Here is a 22,899-nt window from a genome sequence, read left to right as displayed (position 1 = left end):
CTCATCTAACGAGCCCATGACCTTTCCTAAAACCATCACAAAAAACAAGATATGATGATTTATCAAAGCATTATGCATTAGCTAATGACTCAAACAAACCTTTACCACTGTTGCATCAAGCTCTTTTTTTTTTATTGATCAAGGGTGAGAAATAAATTGGCCTTGATAAACTAGTGTCGGGTGTCGATTTTCTTTTAAGGGATAGAATCCTGGATAAGAGTGGATGGGCCATAGGTGAATGATAGATACCTAATGGCCTTTCATGCCAAATGACGATTCTTGGGGGACACAAACTATGATGATCTTTTAAGATACTTTGATTATTAATCAATGAACCAATTTATTGCCTTTAGGTGGTTGAGACCGCACTTGCACACATCAAGTTGCCTACGTATCCCTTGAAAGGAATCAGGTTTGATGTAACTCAGGCGATTCACCCTTTCAAACATAATATTTCTTGAGTTGATCCATGTTGACCAGTATGGGTATTTCTTCACCATTGTGGTTTATGAGTTTCATAGCTTTGCCTGGTAGAATTTCTTTGACCAAGAATGGGCCACTCCAGTTAGGCCTGAATTTTCCTCTTGGGTCATAAATCAGGGCGCTTCGTTCTTGAAGAACAATTTCATCCACCTCTATGTGGTGGGGCTTTACATTTTATTAAAGGCCCTAGCCATTCTCAGTTGATATTTCTTCAGGTTATCTATAGCTTTCATACGCCTTTCATCGAGAAAATTAAGCTCGTCATGTATAGCCTTCACCCACTTTCCTTCAGGTAGTTGACTATCAAGGAGCACCCTCAGGGATGGTACCAAGATTTTCATGGGTAGAACTACCTCAACCCCATATCAAAGAGAAAGGGATTGCCCCTGTCGAGGATTGTACAGAAGTCTGGTATGCCCAGAAGGCAAGGGGTAACTTATCATCCCAATCCTTGTGTGTGTCTACCATTTTCTGTAGAATGACTTTGATATTCTTGTTAGCTGCTTCTACTTTCCCATTGGTCTGAGGCTTATAAGTGGTAGAGCGATGCCTTTTGATACTAAATTTTGTACAGATTTTGTCGATCTTTCCCCAGAAGTGGGATCCTTGATCTGATATCAATTCTTGAGGTGCTCCATATCAGGAAATGATGTTTTCTTGGATGAACTTGGCCACCTTAGCAGATGTGAAGACTGTATAGTACTAAGCTTCTATCCACTTGGTGAAATAATCTATGGCTACAAAGATGAACTCGTGGCCATTTGATGCTTTAGGGTTAACATTTTCAATGATATCAATGCCCCAAGTGGAGAATGGCTAAGGCAAACTAAGCGTATGCAACTCTATTGGTGGAATATGTATGATGTTAGCAAATATCTGACACTTGTGGCATTTTCTGACAAAGTCCACGCAATCTGCTTCCATTGTGTTCCAGTAATATCAGAGCCTGAGGATCTTCTTAGAGAATATCTTGGTATTCATGTGGGGTCCATAAAGACCTTGATGAATTTCTTCCATGATAGTTGTAGCTTGTTCTTCATCTACACACAACAACTATATTCTGTCATAGGACCGTTTGTATAATAGATCCTCTTGGAGAATAAACTGGGTGCCATATCTTCTCAGATACTTCTCTCTATTAGTTGCTTCAACTGGATACTTCCTTTCCTTGTTGAAATCCAATATGTGAGTAAACCAAGACCTACCATCCATAGTGAGAGAGTTCAATGAATTCTGATAAATGGGCCTACTTCTTTGTTCTACTAAAAATGGTTAGATTCTAGCCATAGGGTTGCACTCTACCATAAAAGCTAAGGTTGCAAGGGCATCAGCAAACCTATTATTATCCCTCTGGAAGTACTCAAACGAAATCTTCTCAAAGTGTTCAATCACCTCTTTCAAAAGCTCTTGATATGGCTTCAGCTTCTCATCTCTAGTTTTTCACTTTCCCTATGTCTGACAAATGACAATAGATGAATCACCGTAAACCTTAATCCTTTTCACCCCAGTGGTTAAAGTAGTTTCAATCCCAAAGCACAAGCTTCATACCCAGCAATGTTGTTGGTACAGGGGAAGTCGAGGCAGAATGACGAAGGTAAATAAAGACCTTCAGGAGTGACAAGCAATGTTCTAGCACCACATCCCTTCTGATTGGCTGCTCCATCAAAGAATAACTGCCATTCATTAACTGTGTCATCTTCCTCTACAGCTGTGATTTCTTCAACGGGAAAGGCATCATCTAAGGATCTTCCATCTTCTGTGGGGTGAGTAGCCAAATGATCAGCTATGACCTACCCCTTGATAGATATCTGCGTAACATAGGTGATGTTAAACTCTGATAACAAAGGTAACCAACGGGCCATCCTTCCTGTTAAGGTCGATTTCTCAAAGAGATATTTGATGGGATCTATCTTTGAGATCAAATGCATTGCATAGGAAACCATGTAATGTCATAACCTTTTAGTTGGCCAAATCAACGTAGGACAAGTTCTCGCTAAAGATGTGTTCCGGGTCTCATATTCCAGAAACTTCTTGCTATGGTAATATATGGTGTGCTCTGCCCCCTTTTCTGTTTCCTTCTATGCTAGCAAAGAGCCCATGGAATATTCTCCCACGGATAGATACAATAGAAGTGGTTCTCCTTCCACTGGAGTTGTCAATACTGGTGGGTTCATAAGGTACTCCTTGATCTTGTCAAAGGCTTGTTGGCATTGGTCATTCCATTCCATGGGATGATCCTTCTTCAACAACTTGAAAATCAGTTTATAGATTGTAGTCAACTGAGCTATGAATCTACTAATATATTGGATGTGACCCTAAAATCCTCGTATTTGCTTCTCAGTCCGAGGCGTGGGCATTTCTTGAATTGCCTTGATCTTGATAGGGTCGAGTTTAATGCCTCTTTCACTCACCAAGAAGCCTAACAACTTTCCCGCCCTTGCCACGAATACACACTTCTGAGGGTTCAACTTTAGTTGATACTTCTTGATTCTTTCAAAGAATCACCCTAGTGCAGGAATATGCTCCTACTGATCTTTAGACTTTACTATCATGTCGTCCACATAGACTTCTACATCTTTGTTCATCATGTCATGAAATATGGCCGTGACTTCTCTTTGATAGATTGCCCCGGCATTCTTCAGTCCAAAAGGCATCACCTTGTAACAATAGGTTCCCCATGGAGTGGCGATGACTGTTTTCTCGTGATCTTCTGGGTGCATGCTTATTTGGTTATATCCCGAGAATCCATCTATGAATGATAATAAAGCATGCCCTACTATATTATCCACTAATACATCAATGTGAGGTAATGGGAAGTCATCTTTAGGGCTTACTTTGTTAAGATCTCGGTAGTCTATGCACATTCGTACCTTTCCATCTTTCTTTGGTACTATTACAATATCGGCCAACCATTGGGGGTACTTCCACTTGTAAGAAACTCGCATTCCATTGCCTCACAACTTCTTCTCTGATCTTCTCATTCCATTCTGGCCGCATTCTTCAGAGCTTCTGTTTTATTGGCCTTGCCCTAGGGCAATTCGGCAATCGATGTAGTGATACCAAGCATATCCTCGTAAGACCAAGCAAAGACCTCGATGAATTCCTTCAGAAGATTACTCATCCGTTTTGCTTCTTCTTCATCAAGGGTAGTGCCAATTTTTACCTCTTAAAGGCATTAGTCGATTCCTAGATTAATAACCCGAGTATTCTCACAGATGGGTTAGGATTTTTTTAGTTTGCATTGCTTTATTAATTCTTAATATTTATTAAGATTATCATAAAAAAAAGAGGCAAGTCATACTCGGAATCAAAATTTCATTTATGAAAGAAGGAGTAATAGACTTGTCATATTAGGACTCTGGACTCTTCTCAAAAGGGGAGATTGACACAGAATCATAAACAACAAATTTGACTACAGACTCAATAACTGGCTTGATGCTTTCACCAAGGGTAATTAGGCTAGTTGACTCAATAGCATGAGCAAACTTGAAGTTTCTCCAATGCTTGTCTAGTTCAGAAGTGGTTCAGTGGCTTGATGGATGATGAGATGTGGAAAAAGGCCTTCTTCACCTTCTATGAAAGGTGCTTCTATCTCTTTAGTGGCGCAATGGCTCCTCTTGATAGGTGCCTGCTTCTTCATGAATACAACTGATCAATCTCAAGCTCTCGGAAGCTAAACTTTCTGAGGGGTGAAGATTGATGGAGACTGCCCAAGCCTTTTTCTATGAAGTCTATCTTTTCGAGCCTGTTGAGGGATGCCATCCTCATACCTCGGTCACATCTTTGACCACCTTCACGAGCCTTTCCATTGCAATTGGTTCGGGTAGAGTACATATAAACAATCATCTTCTATGCTCTCCTCTATTTTGCGTACACACTTCTTCCTCTGAAGGGATGGGGCTTGAGCTCATGCAACTCTCGGGCTCTTGGCTCTTATAGGAGAGAGCAAATGTAACCTTTCAAATCAATGGGAAGCGGAAGACTTCAGGTGAGCCTTATCTTCTTCTCCCATTCTCTCTTCATGAGAACTCAAGGACTAGGTGCCTCTTTTGATTGGAACAATGTTGTAGGATAATCAGAGAAAAACCCAATCTCCATCAGTGCAATTTCTATTATCCCAGTGATGTAACTGTCTTGGTCACCTTCTTTGACAAGCATTTTTTGTTGTTCCATTTCATGAGTCACCCAATCAAACTCGTCTTGGAAGCAAATTTCAAGTCCTGGTTACATCTTGGCGGTGGTTTCATCAAACCATGGCTCCACATTTCCACAAAAGGAGAAATCCTCTCTTTCTTTCACAAAGTATCTATTGATAGTAAGGTAGTAAGTGATGAAAATATTCCTAGTCATCCTTATCACTTTTTCCCCTTTGACAGTTGGAGGAGTGTACCTGAGACCATTCTTTCCTTTGTTCACTGCCAAACTAGGCTACTTTGGAACTCCTTAGTGATATTTCCCCAGTCCCATGTCAGGAAAGTACTACATATTCTTCATCATCTGATTCACTGGCGGACTCCAGATGGCTTCATAGTTAGCTGGGATTTTCTCCTTTGGGGCTTCTATGACAATGGCTGCGCAAGTGGTGTCTATTTCAAAACCACTCAGTTGCATCTCCTAGTTTTGTTATTCCCCATTTTCAATGTTGGCCAAAGTGTTAACCACTTCAAGATCTCCAGCCACTAAGACCACCTTGCCCTCATGAATAAACTTCATTTTTTGATGGAGACTAGAGGACAACGCCTTCACCAGATGCAACTAAGGCCTCCCCAAGAGTGTGTTAAAAGCTGTCGATATATCAATGACATGGAAATCAACATCAAACTTCACCGAGCCAATCTTTATAGCAAGGGTAATAATGCCAAGGATCTTCTGATTGGTTTTATCATATGCCCTTATGGTTTTGGTGGGTGGCCTCATTTCTTCAAAGTTGATGCCAATACTCTATGCTGATCTCAATGGTAGCACATTCAAAGCAAACCCATTGCCAACAAGAACCTGGGGAACTACTTTGTTGAGGCATTCAACTGTAATGTGGAGAGCCCGATTGTGTTAGGTTTCCTTAGGAAGCTCGGAATCCAAGAACAACAGGGACTGCACTGCATATGTTGCTCCTACTATCTATGGGAGATGCATCAGATTTATCTCGATCGACACTTGCACATTAGTGAGAGGCCTTAAGATTGTTTCACGGTGTGAAGGGGATGCCATCAACAATCCCCAAATGGAGATATTTGCCTGAGATTTCTTAAGTTAAGCCAAGACTAGGTTCTCTGACGCTTTCTTTACATTGCCAATTCTGCCCTCATTAGCCCTTGGTTGCTCTACTGCTAGAGTCTAGCCCTTGTAGTCTTTCCCACTTCTAGTTTCCATCACGTTGATTGGTTTTTTCACAATAATCTCGATGGGATAACTATCTTTATCATCACTATTGGTTATGGTGATTATCCACATGATAGAATCATCTTCTTCTTATTCTCCTTCCCTACTTGGGGTGGGAAGTTGAGGACCTCCACAAATATCCATTGCCCTGGCTCGTAGCTTCTTCACTGCAATGGAAAGCTGTTGGAAAGCTGCGTCTACCACCTCTATGATTGTGTCATCTGGTCCTATTTCCTCCAGATCATCCAATTGCTCTTGGTAGTAAAGATCATTGACGGTTACGTCCCCTAACATTTTGTCAATTTCTTCTATCCTTTCTTGCATTCTCAATGTGTTGGAATATACTTCACATAGTTTTTCTTCCAACTCAAATGTGGAGTATTGTTCATCCATATAAATTTGTGTCGGCCCTCTAGATTCACCCTCATTCTCTGAATCTGATGTAGAATCATCTCCCTCTATGCATAGGGAAGGATAAATGCCACTTGTTGGATGAGCTATTAGGTCAACATTGCCAATGGCATAGACTAAGAAACATGTCGGATGTTCTGGAGAGTAATATTCTGACTCATCATCATAATCATTATACCAAGGCCCTTGGTAGTCATCCTAGTGTGGATACCCATCATCCTCTGAAGAATCAAAGTCATCTCCATCCTTCTCATCTTCATTTTCACCCTCATCATCATCGTCATCATCCTCTTCTTTGCTGATTTCACTCTCACTTGATTCTTCATCAGATTCCTCAGGACCATCAAATTCTCTAGCATCCAAAAGCTCATAGTATTCAAAGCGTATGGATCAAAAGATTTCCATAGAGTTGGTCCTATCATTACTGGCTCAAAGTTGGACCAGTCCTGACTCATCATCCTCTGTGTCACTCCCTATGTGGATTAAGGAAGTGTATTCTTTGATCTGCTCCCCTATAGCCAATGTGGTTATTTCTCTGAGAAGATCAGCTGCAATCTCTTCAATTACCTCTGGATTATCTTCTGAAGTTACAGCAGGATGAATTAGAGAAGTTGGATCACTCTCCTGGTCTTCCCCCAATGCATTTACTGACCCTATTGATGAAGTCAACTTTGGGGAATCTGGTAGTGCAAGCATATCCTTCCAATCGTACTCATTGGTCCATCCTTCTTTTAGGTTATACACTGAACCTTAAGAATGGGATTGATATGAGGGTGATGAGGGATATGAAGTGGGTTGGTATGAAGATGATGTAATGTGAGAGGTAGGATATGAAGATTTGGGGTGATAAGATGAAGAGGTTCCTCCACTTTGATGGTGGGGGAAAGGTTGATGATACGGCAGATGTTGATAGTATGGCAGAGGCTGATAATGTGGAGGATGTTGGTAATACAGTGCGGTGGATTCTTTTAATGAAGAGGGATGGATGGGGGGCACCTGATCTTCTGACTCTTCCTCTGATGATTCTCTTCTTCTGGGGGTTCTTATGACTCCAGCCCTTTGCCTCATGATTTTCCTATAACCACGGGCATTTATATGATTCTTCCAAGCTCTAGGTACAATGAATTGAGTAGGGTCACTCTCTGTAGTTTCTTCATCCAGATTGTTCACATGATCAGGGAGTGGGTTGGTATTGATATCGAGAGGCTACTTGATTTTGACCTCAATGGTTCCATTGTCTACAAAGTCTTGAATTGCATGCTGTAAACCCAAATATCTTTCAATATTATGCCCCTTCTGAGTGTGGTAGGCACAATACTCATGATCCCTATACCAAGCTAAAGGAAGGTTGCTGATCACTCTTGAAGCCACTGTCCCTAGCAATCCTTGCTTTTTTGACTTCTTATATGCGGTTGTTATGGGCATTCCCAGATCATAAAACTACCTTCTTAGGCAAGAAGCCTTTTAGGCGGGTGCATCTGCTTGTATTATGAAGGGTTGTGAAGAGGTGGCTGGTGAGACTGACTTCTGAACTGCACTCACCGTATTAGTTTTCAGACCCTTTCCCCATCCGAATCGGGTGTTCTTGCTTGCGTCTTGGGAGGATCCTTGATACTAGGCCTCTCTCAGAATTCTGTTCTCCACCCGTGTGCCGGTGGCTATCAAGGCATCAAAAGTTTTCAAATGCTGATAATAAAGAACATCATAATAGGGTTTTGACAAGTTCTCTATTAACATCTCTACCTGCTCTACTTCTGAAGGCCTATCTGCCATCTTGGCGGCCTTGTCTCTGAATCTCATCAAGAAGGCAGTGAATCCTTCCTTAGGCTGCTGCCTCAATATCTCAAGCTCCCGATGTTTCACATCCACCTCAGTATTGTAGGTGTATTGTTTTGTAAAGGCCTTCACCACCATCGCCCAATTATGAGTTTGTGATGACTCTAACTATGTGAGCCACCTCAATGCTGGTCCTGATAGGATTAATATGAAGGCTTGCCCCATCTGGTTATCTACAAGTTACCACGATATATTGATGCTGAGGAAGACCTTAAGATGAGCCTTGGGGTCTCCTGACCCATCAAATCTATCAGTTTGCCACTTGAATTTTTCTAGAATTCTTGCTCCAAAGAAGAAACACTTTTCCTCAGAATCCACTGCTTGGCCTTTTGAGCCTTTTTCTGCTCGAATCATGCTCTCCAACTTCTCTAACTGCTCTCTAAGCTTCCTTTATTTCTCCGTCTCTAGAGGCTTAAAGCAAACATGTGCTACAAATTCCTCTTCTTCATCTTAATCACTACCCTAGGAGGAGGGACCCTGGAATAGGCCCCTTATTGACCATTGGGACAGGTAGGTGAATATACTCATTAACCGGTTGGCTGAACATGCTCTGGTTCTCCTGAGTTAACTTAGGAAGAATTCCCACGATGACCTATAGCTCCATTTTGGTCTACATCTCCTGTTATCGATGTTGGCTCATTCATGGGATCAAATCTTGGAGGGTTCTGAAGTGTATGCAATATCTGAGCTATCCCTCTTTTGACTTTAGCCATTTTTGTCTGTAAGGTTTCCATGGGACAGACCTAGACCTATTTGGGTGTTTCCATGTTGGGTGGATCCATGCTTACTAGGCTGTAATCACCTGGTAGTAGATAATCTTAAAGAGATGACGGAGGTGATTCTGGATTTAGGCGAGTGAACCAATTACCCTGATGCATCCAAAGGGATTGTGACGAATACTTAAGATGTGGAATTATGCCTGAACCAAATGTGGTTTATTTTAGGATTCTTCGAATTCCCAACCCCTTGTTCACACGTTCATCAAATTAATAACCAATGATTCATCCAAAGTCAGTCTGCAAAATGGTAGGGGGTGGATAGGGTTTGATGCCCCTGGTCCACCAAATGCCATAAGTGGGAAGTTCATACAAACGGCTTGTGGAGAATATTCCCATAATACATTCCTTATAATAAAGTCATGCTTTCCTTACTCTTTTTCCCACTAGGTGTCCAGATTTTCTCGGGACTTCTTAGGACTTGACGTGACTCTGATGGGATTGCCCCTCAGTCACGTATCTAGACTTTTTCCTTAAGGAGGAGGGACACCTTTTATTTGAAACCCACTTTAGGAAAGCAATTCGTTACGATGGGAATATAGTGTAGGAACATTCCTTTTCAAGACCGGAAACAAGTTCTACAATTAGCTTGTGGCACTCCTAGCTTCTTCATCTATTTTCTACATAATGCGAGCTTGCAGTGGATGCAATAAAACCAAAAAGGCTTCCTTGACAGGATCTATATACACAAGGTATGTGATCCTTTTGATATATCTGTAGGTATGAGATCAAGGGGGTGACTTCCTTGCCCATTACTCGTGGCTACACATGAGGTTAAGAAATTGGCCATGGGGTGGTGGAACCGTGAGTGATTATGTGTAAAAGTGTAATTTAGGGTAACCATGAATTGATCTTAGAATGCCATAAAGTGTTGGAACCTCCTCGAGAGTGCTGGCACAAATACGGACATCCTCGTTGTTTGATGACGCATTCGATCTCAGAATGCTATAAAGTACACGGACCTCCCCCAGGGTGCTGACACAAATACAACATCCTCACCATTTGACGATACCTTTCACTCTTGTATAAGAAGCGAGTATCATTTACTCTCAGAGTACTTTCCATGACATGCACTGACCTCCCTGAGGGTGCTGGCATGACAGGGAGTCCTTCACCAAATGATTTCACTTCGAGCACGATGCATGATGCAGTTAGCGAATACAATAACAAATATGGAGTTACCCAAACACATTTTCAAACAAATGTGGTCGAAAATATGCTTGCATTTAAAGGTAGCATCTAGTATTGGAAGCTTGACATTTATCCCCAATGGAATCACCACTGTGAAGGTAGCGGCCGAAGATGGATGGGCTGTGCATCCCCATCCTCTTTCCTCTCTCTGTTATCACCTGCAAGTGAGGGGGAAGGGTTTGAGTCGTGTGTGCTTCGCTTGCAAGCCCACACCACCATATTGTCACTTGGACATATGTGGAGGCCTATTTTGCAAGAGTGTAAAAATCGTCATTTGAGATGAGGGTTTTGATGATGGTCCAATTCGGGGATTGGGATCATGCAAATGAGGTTTGGAGTTGCCACCTAGGTTATGGGCCTAGGACCCGGGGGTGGGTGCAATTCCTGAGAAAAGGGCCCAAAATTTGGTCTGGTCCAGAGATTTGGGGTAAATGTCAAGTTACAGAGTTGGGAAGGTGTTAACCACCCTATCTACCCGGTTCAACCGATCTTCTTGCTAGATGCTTAAAAACTAACATTTTCCATAATTATTACTATTCCACATGTATAGATTAGTTATCACACATATACATTAATTGAATTCAAACTATTATATACACTAAAAGAAGGCTTATTAAATATCTACATTTTGCTTAAATAAGGAGAGAGATTATACCTGGATTTGACCCCTGTTTTGGGTCAAGAGGGGTGGGCCCTTGATTGGTACCAGCTCGGACTGTCTTTTGTGTTCTCCCAGCTTAGGGAAAGATGGTCTTGACCTCCAACTTCCTTTCTTGAGAGATACTTATTGTGATGGTATCCGGACAGAGTTCCAGCTAGGAACAGTCACTTTTGAATTTGGATTCAGACAGATCTTCAGCAAGGAAAGGCTATTTCTGAATTTGGATTAGGGTAGAGCTTTGATTAGGGAAGGCTATTTCTTGGCTTGGGCTGAGGTGGCACTCTGGCTGAGCTTCCGCTGGGGATAGGCTAAGGGAGGGCTAGGCTGAGGTGGCACTTCGACAAAGTTTTCGCCGGGAATGGCTATTTCTAAAAATATTCTAGGGACACTTAGACAGAGATTCGGCTAGGAAAGGCTATTTCTGGGCTTTAGATGAGGTGACACTCCGACAGAGCTTCCACTGGGGATAGGCTGAAGGAGGGCTAGGCTGAGGTGGCACTTTGACAGAGCTTCCGTTGGGAATAGGCTAAGGGAGGGCTAGGCTAAGGTGGCACTTTGGTAGAGCTTCCGCTAAGAATGGCTAATTTTGGAAATATTCGAGGGACATTTGGACAGAGGTTCAGGTAGGAAAGGCTATTTTTGAAAAGAAATAGGCTGACCTAAAAATGGATTGAAGAACTCCAAAGTCCCAAAGAACACTTTGAAGATCCAAACAGTGTTTCAAATCTTAACAAAGATCTCTTTATAGACCCGAAGAATCTCAAAAGGGGTGGTTTTTATCTCGAGAACACTCAAGAACACTCAAGGGAGGTGGCTTAAGAACATATTGTTTTTGGCTAAAAACTAGATCTAACTAAGAATTTGGGTTGAAGATCTTCAAGATCCCAAAGAACACTTCGAAGATCCGAATGAGTTTTTGGATCTTGACGAAGATCGTTCCGAAGATTAGAATAAAATCAAGAGGGGAAAGGGGAGGAAAATTTCATTATGAAAGGGGATTCAGGTGTGTTGGTGTGTTTTTTCAAAGGGGGAGTATTCATAGTTTTTTTCAACCAAATAAGAGAGGGGGAATCCCTTTATCCAGTTAATGAAATGGGGCTCTTGCTTAAAGTGAAGAGATATGATTTCTGTCTAATGGGTAAAGGGGGGGTTGAAGGCAAAAATGGGTGGGGAGGGCTTTTGTCCAGTGGGTAAAAGGGAGTTTTTAGAAAAAATGGGAGGAGTGAGAAGGTTTTGCTGAAAAAGGTAGTTTTTGGAAAAGTGGGAGGAGAGAGAAAGTTTTATCGAAAAAGGAAGTTTTCAGAAAAGCGGGAGGAGAGAGAAGGTTTTGTTAGAAATGGTAGTTTTTGGAAAAGCAGGAGGAGAGAGAAGGTTTTACCGAAAAAGGTAGTTTTTGAAAAAGCAGGAGAAGAGAGAAATTTTTATCAAAAAAGGTAGTTTTCGAAAAAGCTGGAGGATATAGAAAGTTTTTCCAAAAAAAGCAGTTTTTGGAAAAGCAGGAGGGAGAAAGTTTTACCAAAAAAGGTAATTTTCGAAAAAGCAGGAGAAGAGAGAAAGTTTTGCCAGAAAAGGTAGTTTTTGGAAAAGTGGGAGGAGAAAGAAACCCCACCACACACTATGTAGGCCCCTGCTGCACGTTGTGCACACTGTCTCGTACACCCTGCACACTATCCCACACATCGTGCACATGGCCCGCACACCCACACGTGCACACACCCGCTGTGCACATTGCCCGCACACCCATGTATTCACGCACCTTTGACATCACCTGCACCTCTGGCTAAACTCCTATGGTCATTTTAGGCCTACCCTAGCTCTTTTAGCTCCTTCAGTTTGAATTGGTTCAATCATCCTTATCGGTGCATTTCTAGGCATCCGTTGAATATGGTCATATCACCTCAAAAAGTTTTCCTGGAACTCATTATGAATCAGGACCATTGCCCAAATTAGCTTTAATATTATTATTCTTACTTTTTTTTCCCTAGTTTTGCCGCACATCCATCTTAGCATATTCATCTCTGCTACACGTAGTTTTATTGCCAAAACGTGCTTGAAAAACAATTTATTATAGAAAATTAAATAAGACGATATATTTTTTTTTAATAATAGAAATCAAATAAAAAGTTGGGAAAATGCCTTATTGTTCGGGATCCTACCCCTACACCAGCGCCCCCGCGGCAATGAGAGCACATGTTTGTGGATCGACCAGAAGAGGCACAATGGTCATTTCGCACTCACTTGTGTCTAGGTGTAGTGACGTACACCAGGTCAGAACATAGGTTCCCTAAAAAGAAATATATTTTTAAGGGACAAAGAACGCTGCTAGTGTGGTGTGTTGCCTACATCGTCGTCCGAAGCCAATGGGAGGACACGCGGGAGTATCTTCAACGCATTTTGCCGGGGGGGGGGGGAGCATGGCCTTTTATACCCACTTATGTTTGGGCATTGACAACACTAGATTGACAAGATTTTTTCTCCCTATTTTTAAATATTTTAATTTAAAGCTAACTGAGCAAAATGAAAATCTTGGGGAGCATTTATTTGAAATGGCTAGGCAACTTATTCTAAAGGGTGCCCAAATTTGTTGGATTGATAAGAGCTGATTATATAAAAACAGATTGAATTGAAACCGAATCCTTACGGTGGTTTGGAAACGGGTTAAGAATCAAACGATCAGGTTAGTCGATATTAGTAACCTATCCAAAACCAGAACTAACCAATAAAAAATGAAAGGAATTCAATAATAAACAATTCTTTTAGAAAAAAAAGCTACCCGATAGTACTGTGTACCTCTAGACACATGCAAAAATAGACCTAGGTTGTGAAGAGATGCCCAAACCCCGGCTCCACTTCCCCATTTGTTTAAACATACACAATATTATTGGGTAGGGTTCTTTCTCCTTTTTATTTTTTTATTATTATTGTTTTTAATACCTTATCACCTTGTATGTAACGCCAAAGGTCCAAAATTGGCATCTGACAGATAATTATTTGATATCCGGAAATCGTTGAAAACCTGAACCGATGAAAACTTGAACCGATCCAGACTAAAACCGAACTTCAGCGTAACGGTTTGGTTTGAATTTAACCTGAGTATTAGACCGAAACTCAACGAACTGACCGATCGACAGTCGACACCGTTACCTGATTCCTTCCCGAGAGAACGCAGAACGTCAGCGACTTCATCGCAGGCGGCTGAGAGAAGCGGGAAGAGGGCTGTCTAGAGTCTGCCTTTCCATGGCTGTCGATGGAGGCACCTTCGAAACCCTAGTTCCTTCTCAGTTCATTTCCTTAACCATCCGAAACCCTCTCTATCGATCCAACTCCTCTCCTACTCCCTACGGTGCCCTTCTGCGAATCGCCGTCCTCGATTCCCCTGTAGGAATGGCTGGGGAACCACCTGGAATCGCCGCAATGTTAGTCCCTGTAGATCGTGAACACGATTGGATCTTCTCCACCAAAGAGGGTCACCTCCAACTGCTCTTAAACTCCCAAGGAATCTCTCGCTTGATTCTCGTCGGAAATCTCCCTCAAAGCAGCGGCGACTATTACAATCGCGGCAGATTATTAAACAACACAGAAGCTTATCAGGTGGAGATCGAGGAGAGTCTAACACTTATCCTCTTCGGCTTATTGCCTAAAGCATGTTTCAAGAACGGTTTGCCCCAAATACCATTTCTAGCCTATGAAGATAACGTGATTCGTAGTTCTGTAGTTGAGAAATGTTTTGGTTCTTGTGTTGGAGAAATGTTGGTTGAAGACATTGAGATTGAAATCCACGATGAAGTGAGAGATTTACTGAAACGGGAATTTCGTAGAAGATTGCGTTTTAAACGAATGCCCAATTTTGTTCAGACGGAAATAAGGATTTCTCCTTGTATCATAGACGATTCTGTTAATGTAGAGCTTGAAGGTGAAGTAAAATTTTGGCCCGAAATGGGTGTTTTGGTGCATCCCTACCTGCCTCCTATGGTGGCTAGCCTTTCATTGATTGCTAACTATATCCAACAGAAGCTTGATTCAGGGTCTAGACCACGGGTTCTCTGTGTTGGAGTTGGGGGTGGGGCACTGCTGACCTTTCTAGCAAGCCATTTTGGGTTTGAAGTCATGGGAGTGGAGGCGGATGAAATGGTTCTGAGAGTTGCAAGGGCTTACTTTGGCTTAAAAGATGGAGAGTTTCTCCGGGTTTGTGTTGGGGATGGGATAGAAGTCTTGGATAAATTTTCCCGCCATGCTATTGATCAGAATTTGGGTTCTTCTTCTGGGCATGTTGACACTGATGGGTGCTTGGATATTTTTGGTGGATGTTATGATAGGATGGATTTGATGATGGTTGATTTGGATTCTGGTGATGTTAGGAATGGCATCAGTGCACCACCTTCCGAGTTTATACAAAAGTCTGTCCTTGTTGCTGTCAAGTTGGCTCTTCACAAGCTTGGTATTCTTGTGATAAATGTTATTCCCCCAAGCAGGTCTTTCTATGACTATGTTATTCTTCAGTTTCGGGAAGTATTTTCGGAGCTTTATGAAATTGATGTGGGAAATGGAGAGAATTATGTTCTTATTGCTACTGCATCTTCAATCGGTTCTGTTTATGACAGTGAAAATTACATTCTCAAGAAGTTGAAGCTGGTTCTTGCTGTGTCATACTTGGATTCTATAAGAAAAATTTGAAGGTTTAATGATTAACAGGAGTTTGTGGATTCTCTTCAGAGGAAAAGGTTACATGAGCCAGAGCTGATGTAGCCTAACTGGTGGAAATTAGTGACTCATGCTCTGAAGGATGGCTTTCTGGCTGTCTTCTTAAAACATTGAAGGCAATTAGAAGGGTCAGGTAAGTAGTTTCATTGATGCAGTTGCATTAGACTGTGATGTTGTATGGAAGCCTTGGTGCTGGTGGCAATCCAATGGATTGAAATTTGAGCATTAGGTAGCTTGGGTTTCATTGTAACGGACCCAATTTATATGCTTAGTGGGTGTATAGTTAATACATGAGATTAGTGAAGTGTTTGAGTTATTAGGATGCATAATAGCTTTTAAGAATTTTGTTTTGAATCTATATGATTCAAATTTAGGAATTTTTTTTTTTTTTTTTTTTTTTTGGGGGGGGGGGGTGTTGTGGGGGGGTGTGGTTGGGCGTGGGTGTCTTTACACCACCATCAATTGGAGATGTTTGAGTAAAGAATATGAGTTTTTATTGAAATTTTTGGAGCTGTTGAGTTTGGCGTATAGATTAGTATTCTAGACCTGATTTCTTCTTGTCTCTTCCCTGCCCTTCCCTTCTCTTCTTTCCTTCTTCTCCATTGATAACAAAGTTAGTTTCTGCAATTCTTTTCTTGCTTCATATCAGTTTCTTGTTCTGATTCCATTTTTAGCGTACTTTTTTTTGTTATGTGAGTTCCTAATTCAACTAGGAATTTTCTGAAACTTTATATCTAACCATTGGATTTAAAATATTCTGTTTTAGTGCCTAGAAATTGGTTTCAGTTCTTAACATCCGTACAGTTTCAAAATTCAAACTTGAAATGGAATTCCTATTTTCCTATTACAAGAATTTTAATTTAATCGATTTTCAAGTTCCGTTTTTTAAGTCTGATCTTTGATTTCTGACAATCGTTAGGATTTTTATTTGATACTGAAATCAACTCTAATCTGGTTTGTCTGAACCTTCTATCGATTTTCAAATTGGTGAATCACTTTTTCTAGTAAGAATTTTCATATCCTAAGAATTTGACCATTGGATCAAATCCAGTTTCTGATATTATATTTTCTCATCTCTTTAGAGCCATTGACCAGAATTTTCCCTGAATCTGATCTCTTGATTCTCTTATTGAAATTCTTTGGAAATCTGGTTTCATTCCTTGCTATCCTGTTGCAAACTTGATCAATCTCCCACTGGATCTCACTGGTTCGGGATTAGCATTGTATTTATCATCCATCTTAATGTATTGGCTCCTCTCGTACTTTAGATTTGCTTCCATGAATTTGTAATGCAAAATTCATGAACTAAAACCTTAGCATATGATCTGGTATCTGTGTTTTACACTATTGTGAACTTCCATTCTGCATTCCCAATTCCCCATACAAATTATAAAGGCTTGGTTGGGTCTCTGCTGTCAAACATAAAAGTCACCAACTTAGAATTCTGCAAGTCTGGGAATTCTTTTATTGTGCTCCTCTGGATAGATGTGTGCATGAGTGCAGTACCCTTAAAACACAATCATGCAATCTTCGTTTGCATACATCTACATGCGGATCTTGGAACTTGTGTTTGGTACATGCTATCTACTTGAAAAATGAAAGACATTTTTGTCAAAGTAAATTTATTACTAATACGTCTTGGAGGCAGGGGGCGGGGGCGGGGGCGGGGGCGGGGGTGGGGGCGGAGAAACCTTAAGGCAGAGCCTTAGAAAAGCCTACGTTTCTCAAAGACACTACTGATTCCTCTTGGAGAAAGTCTGGTGTGGGGGATTCTAAAAGCAGATTCGCAATGTATTACTGAATGAGAGTAAATTTAACTAGTTTTAGTTCTAAATGTGCACATGGTGTTATGTGGCCCTTACCGAATTGTCAGTACACCACTCATCATGCTGTTGGATACAACAGATACAATGCATCTACAGAGGTTGCAGAGGTTGATTCTGTACTATAATGTGGTTTCAGTCCTTAATGTACACATGTTATTATATCGGTGAACCCCTATGGAATGGTTAGAACACAGTACTTTGTGTGCCTTTGTCTATTCTTTTCATACTAAAATACAATTGCTTTTGTGAAAGTAGCATACATTGAATATGTACTTTATGGTTTGCGTATGTATTTGCTTCTTGTGGGAATGGTAGGATTAACTTATTTTATGCTATTTTGTAGAGCTCAGACTTCATATTCTAACTTTCATATGGCATATCCATAATTTGGATCCATACCTGCCCCTGTGCCTATGACCCAAATCCATATCTGGTCGTAGTAGCAGGGCTGTCATGTGGCAAACTTGAGGGCTAGAAGTTGTACATAGTTCTCTTAGGACTTAGTTTTCATTATGTTGTTTCATTGCTTTTTTTCTTTCCTTACTTACGCATATTTTGTATGAAGTTTCTAATTCATGTTGGAAGCCTAATTTGGAGAAGTTTATATCATGTATATGCCCTGGTTGGTAGGGCCATGAGTTTTCACATTGAAATACAAGTTTAGACTTTTCTCTTCAAGCTGTGTGGATTGTTAGCAAGGAGAATGGACTCTTAGATGTTAGGATTCCCGGTTATGTCTCCCCCTACTTCTTTAGTTCTCTTCCAAATTTGAATCCCAAGAGTTTCAGTTCTTTTGCAACTCTTAATTTTTTTCGGGCGCGTGTAACTCTATTCAAATTATGACTGTAATTTTGTTAAACTGTATTAGTTCTCACAATTATCTTATCTGCTACCATTCTCTTAGTGATATTCAATATTTTTAGGCTAGTTTGGTTACAGCCACCTTATTTGTTATTTTGTTTAAAGGATGCCTTCTCTGTTTTGTAAGCTTTGACTTGTTCTGTTGTCCCGTTAAAGCATGCCAACAGAACTGTAGGAAAAACTGTTCTCTTTGGAACTGTCTGTTAGAATATTTCCTAAGGGCCATTCGACCCAAAAATTTTCTGCATTCCGAGCTTTCATTTGTGAGTAATCAAATTTCTCCCAGTTAAACCCTAATTCGAATTCTGCCAGAATCCTGAAAGTTTGGTTTTTTTGTTTTGGCAGTCCTAATTAGCCCTAGTTTTGACTTTTGAGTATAATTCATTACCTAAATCTTTTTCAGAAATAGAGAGTTAATGAGTTAGAATCACCATTATTTTATTGCCCTCATAAGGCTGCTATGTTTGTTGGATTGGAGAGGCAATTTCTGGAAATTCATTTTAAAAGAATCATGTGCACATGTGTAAAGAAATATTTCGGTTTCAATATCTGAAACAGTTTAAACCAAAATCATTTATAAACATTTTGGTTTCAATATCTGAAACCGTTTATTGAATGATTCGGTTTCTTGCTCGAAACCATTTAACGCCCTCACACATGTGGTATCAACAGGGGTCAAAGAGCAAAAACAAAACTATTGCAAGTCTTCTTTATTGGGAAAGAAGAATGAACCTAAATTGGCATGAAGAAGAATGGATTGCAGGCAGCTTCGCATAACCCTTTCAAACTTTCTCAATAATAAAGCAGTTTATCAGGGTATTTAGATCTCAACTTCTGCAATGCATATGCCTCTTTGCATCTCAACAAAGACCCATCGTGCTTCCTACATTTTTTCTCTGCAACTGAGAACCATGCTTGGGTTGTATAGGTATGTGATCCAAGCATGGTTCTTAAGAATTGGTATCGAATTGGCCGTATCGAGAAAAAGGGTTACACGTCAAAACTGGAGAAAATGACCAATGTGGGGTGGAAAGCCTTGGATCGAAAGCCAATGGCTGCATCACTTTGTCTTACATCATGTTTCCATAGAAACATTGGCACATTGACTATAGAAAAAGCTTAAAGATATGTACGAGAAGACCATCGACAACAAAGCTCTTTAGTTAGAAGTTTTGTAAATTTGAAATACAAAGAAGGGCACTTGAACGAGGTACAAAGCATTGTTCGTGAATCAACTCTCCTTCATGAAGATGATGCTTGACGATGAGTTGTAAGTGTTGTTATTCCTCAATTCATTACTAGATAATTGGGAGACTCTGATGGTCACTCAGCAACTCAGCAGCAGATGGAAACTCACCATGAGCCAAGTAATAGGAAGTTTTCTGAATGAAGAGATAAGGAGAAAATCCTTGGGCTTGTCTCATCACGAGGCACTTGTCGTAGAGAACCAGGGGAAAGGAGGAATTAGGCAACCTCAAGACTGTAAGAATTAACTGGGAAGATCCAAGTCAAGAAGAATTGTAGTAGCAGGGCATGAAATATGCCTGTAGAAAGCTCAAAGCACAGAGATAGAACTACAATGCAAAGAAAGAAGAAAAGGATCCACTACCCTTAGCTTGGAAGGAGAAAAGATCATCATGTCGAGGTATGAAAAATATTACACCTCTCCTTATTCTTCTTTTATATATATATATATATATATACACTATAATATAAGTTCATGTGCTCCTGCTACGTGACTAATATTTTTTTGGATTATTTTATCTTTCCTTTAAATTTAAATACCTTAATTTATTTATTATCACTTTTTTTTTTTTAACCTTTCTTACTTTTCTCTTTTTTTTGATACCCTTCACTACAGAGCACTGCTCCCTAAACTTGGTTTATTGATCGGTTGATTCTATTTGGTCATGTAGGGTCCGAACCGGCAAGGGTTGACACGGGTGCCCTATGGTGTATGACAGCAAGGGTAACGTCAAATGTAGGATGGTTGGACAAGATTGAGCCGGTACTCGATGTGATTCGCACGCCTAAGCCATGCCCGTGCACGTATCACAAGGCTATGTATGAGTAGGGAAGATATGTTATTGTACTTGATGGTGAGGGCTTGGTGCACGACAAGTGGCGGAAGTGAAATACGTGTTGAGAACCCGTTTCCCACCAAAATCTAGCAAGGATTGTCATATTCTGGCCAACCGGTGGGTGGTCATTGGTGGGTGAGACCCTCCAGTGCGACCCACCTGTGGGGGAGATATGGGCCCCAACGAGCCCAACTTGGGTGAACACACGTGTTTCGGGTTCCCCGTCGTAGTGAAGACATATGGGTTTGATATTACCGGCTACTTCGCCTGGTATCATGGTTCAATGCGATTCAGACCAAAGAATGACAATACCTATATAAATAGCATTTACTCTCCCATTTATTATTTCAGCAAAGGTTGGTGGAGAGGAGTAAAGAAAAGGGAGAAAAGAGGGAAGAGACGGAAAGGAGGAGTAAGGGAAGTGTTTCCCCCTTTGCTACCGAAATTGTACCTCACTATTTCGACGCAAAAAAAGTGATCGGTGCCTTGAGATCTACAAATTAAGGTAGGTAAGTGTCATAAACCCTTGACTTTGGTGACACCTTCTTAGATGGTTAAATCAAGAGTTAAGAGGGACTCTATGTGATTTCTTTATAGGTTTTAAAGGAGGAACAACCAAGATTTGAAGGCATTTTGTGATATTTTGAGTTTGGAAAAGGATCCTAAGTTTTTGGGGTTTCTTGAGTTAAAGGTATGATTTTGTTCCCGAAATCTCGATTTAGACCTAGATCTATGATGTGTTTATGTGAATGGTGCCTTAAATGTGTGGGAAATGTGTTGGAAACAATCCCCTTGGATTCCCCAGAGGTGGGATGGAGAAGAGAAGAAGGACAGTAGAACCCGCTGAACACTGGTGGGTAACACCGGCGGGTAACCAGATCCACTAGTGTGACCCCTAGTCTTTCCTGGGCTTCGGAGCCTACCGGTGGGTACCCTTACCGGCGGTACCCGCCGGTAGCACCCATTGGTCTTGGGTTAGCCTCGGGGTCCTACTGACGGGTAAGACCGATGAGTACCAGACCCGTCGATAGCACCCGCCAGTGTGTGTATGAGTGTTGTTTGCCTGGGCAGCTTGCACAGGTGGGTCCTCCTACCCACTTGTATGACCCACTTGTGGACCAACGAGCTCCGTTCAGGCTCAAACTCATCAACAGCCTCCTTCGCGTTATTAAACGCATCGTGACCATATCTTTCATCGTTTTTATGGTCTCAAAACGGGCGTGTTCTAAGTTTCCCTTCTGTGTTAGGTTTCGAGACTCATCTTTGCACGTCAGATCTTACCCATACTGTTTGTGCTTATTCCAGTACGAGAATAGGTAAGTGGGGAGAGGGTGTTGATTTTAATTTTGAGAATGTTTATTACATCATTTTCATCTCATATATTATCTTGCCATTCATGAATGCCATTTTCATGTATATGTTTGTCTATTGCTAGATGCATTTAGAAATGGTGATGTTGTATCTTTAAATTCCAAACATTTGTTACTTGCTTTGAATTATGATTATGGATTATTTGAATATGGAATGATGATGATTAGTCAGACATGTGATGAATCGCTAGATTAGATGTTGTAGTCGGCTTGGAAATGAATGCATTGGTAAACTGTGGAATGGGACACGGAAATACTATTTAGTCGTATTATCTCATATAGGATCATATGGTTTAGGATTGACATTCCTTCGTGTTACGACCGTTCCCAATAGGGGTTTAGGTGTTGGGTTATAACTGGGGGAAGCGTCGGTCACGGACTGCAGTGGTGGTTAGAAATACGCCTGGCTGATCATTATGACAGTTGAAAACTTTGGTGATATATTCAGAGGGCCGAGCGTACTGCATTTATTTTCTATTGTGGTTCGGCCACGATTTATTTTTCTGAGTATTCACGGCCGGCCCTCTCTGACAACCCTATGGGTGTATTATGGGATGGAGAATGCGTCTCTAACCCGTAGCATACACGGATTGTGGTTGTGAGTAGCACGTAACATATGACTTAGAAATGCTATTTAGGTGGATAGGACTAAAATGAATCTCATGCATATAAGATCATTTGAAATGCGATTGCTTGTATGTGTCTTTCTTTTCATTTACTAAGCTAGTGAGCTCACCCCTTGTGTATACATCTTTTTAGATGATTTTATAGGATTCCTGGTAGAGGAACAGGAGCCAGGGCCCACTGGCAAAATTCCAGTGGGGGATTGGTGGGTCTGGGAGAGATTTGGGCACGATGTTGGGTGCCTGTGTGAGGGTTGCGTTGCGGTGCAATAGTAGGTATTCCAACACAACTCTTCTTTTTTTATTCTTTTGATGTATTCCCCATTTTGTGGTCTAGATATTTAATTGTTATTTCTTATGTAAATATCATGCCTACGAGCTCACATGTAAACATATCATGTATAATAATTTGGGTATCAAGAGTAAGTGGGGAATTTACAAGTAAATATACATGACAAGTCTTCTGCTGAATTAATTAATTGTATTTTTGAATTGTTGTGGCATGCTGTGTTGTGATTACTGTATCAGATGATCCTGGTGGTTTTAGGTTACCTGGAGGGAACCCAGTCATCGGTCCGATTTTATGTGAATGGGGCATGACATTCATTCCCTCTCAATCTTTGACGCTATCTTTGACACTCTACCAAAGAAAATATATAATAATATATATTGTTCTATATTAATCTCTCTCCTATTTCTC

General features: G+C 40.9%; 1 protein-coding gene and 1 long non-coding RNA gene across 3 annotated transcripts; both read left to right on the top strand.

Annotated features, from left to right (window-relative positions):
• Window positions 1-13,842: 13,842 nt before the first annotated feature.
• Window positions 13,843-15,794, top strand: LOC122064891 (eEF1A lysine and N-terminal methyltransferase). Its single transcript, XM_042628673.1, has one exon. The coding sequence runs from the start codon at window positions 13,975-13,977 to the stop codon at window positions 15,409-15,411; it is 1,437 nt and encodes a 478-aa protein (XP_042484607.1). The 5' UTR covers window positions 13,843-13,974; the 3' UTR covers window positions 15,412-15,794.
• A 2,228-nt stretch (window positions 15,795-18,022) lies between these two features.
• On the top strand, window positions 18,023-21,272 carry LOC122064888. 2 transcript variants are annotated; one of them, XR_006135849.1, is made up of 3 exons: window positions 18,023-19,770; window positions 20,042-20,711; window positions 20,804-21,272. It is a non-coding gene; the product is annotated as an uncharacterized LOC122064888 (long non-coding RNA). The 2 variants fall into 2 exon arrangements; XR_006135850.1 differs by having other exon boundaries at window positions 20,042-20,715.
• Window positions 21,273-22,899: the final 1,627 nt, after the last annotated feature.

This window comes from Macadamia integrifolia, unplaced genomic scaffold (assembly GCF_013358625.1).
Source record: "Macadamia integrifolia cultivar HAES 741 unplaced genomic scaffold, SCU_Mint_v3 scaffold181, whole genome shotgun sequence".
NCBI lineage: Eukaryota > Viridiplantae > Streptophyta > Magnoliopsida > Proteales > Proteaceae > Macadamia > Macadamia integrifolia.
The sequence above is the reverse complement of the archived record's forward strand: the minus strand, read 5'-3'. Positions and strand labels throughout refer to the sequence as shown.

Excerpts from the sequence above, each read along its gene's own strand:
- LOC122064891 (XM_042628673.1), top strand. The coding sequence starts at position 13,975 with ATGGCTGTCGATGGAGGCACCTTCGAAACCCTAGTTCCTTCTCAGTTC.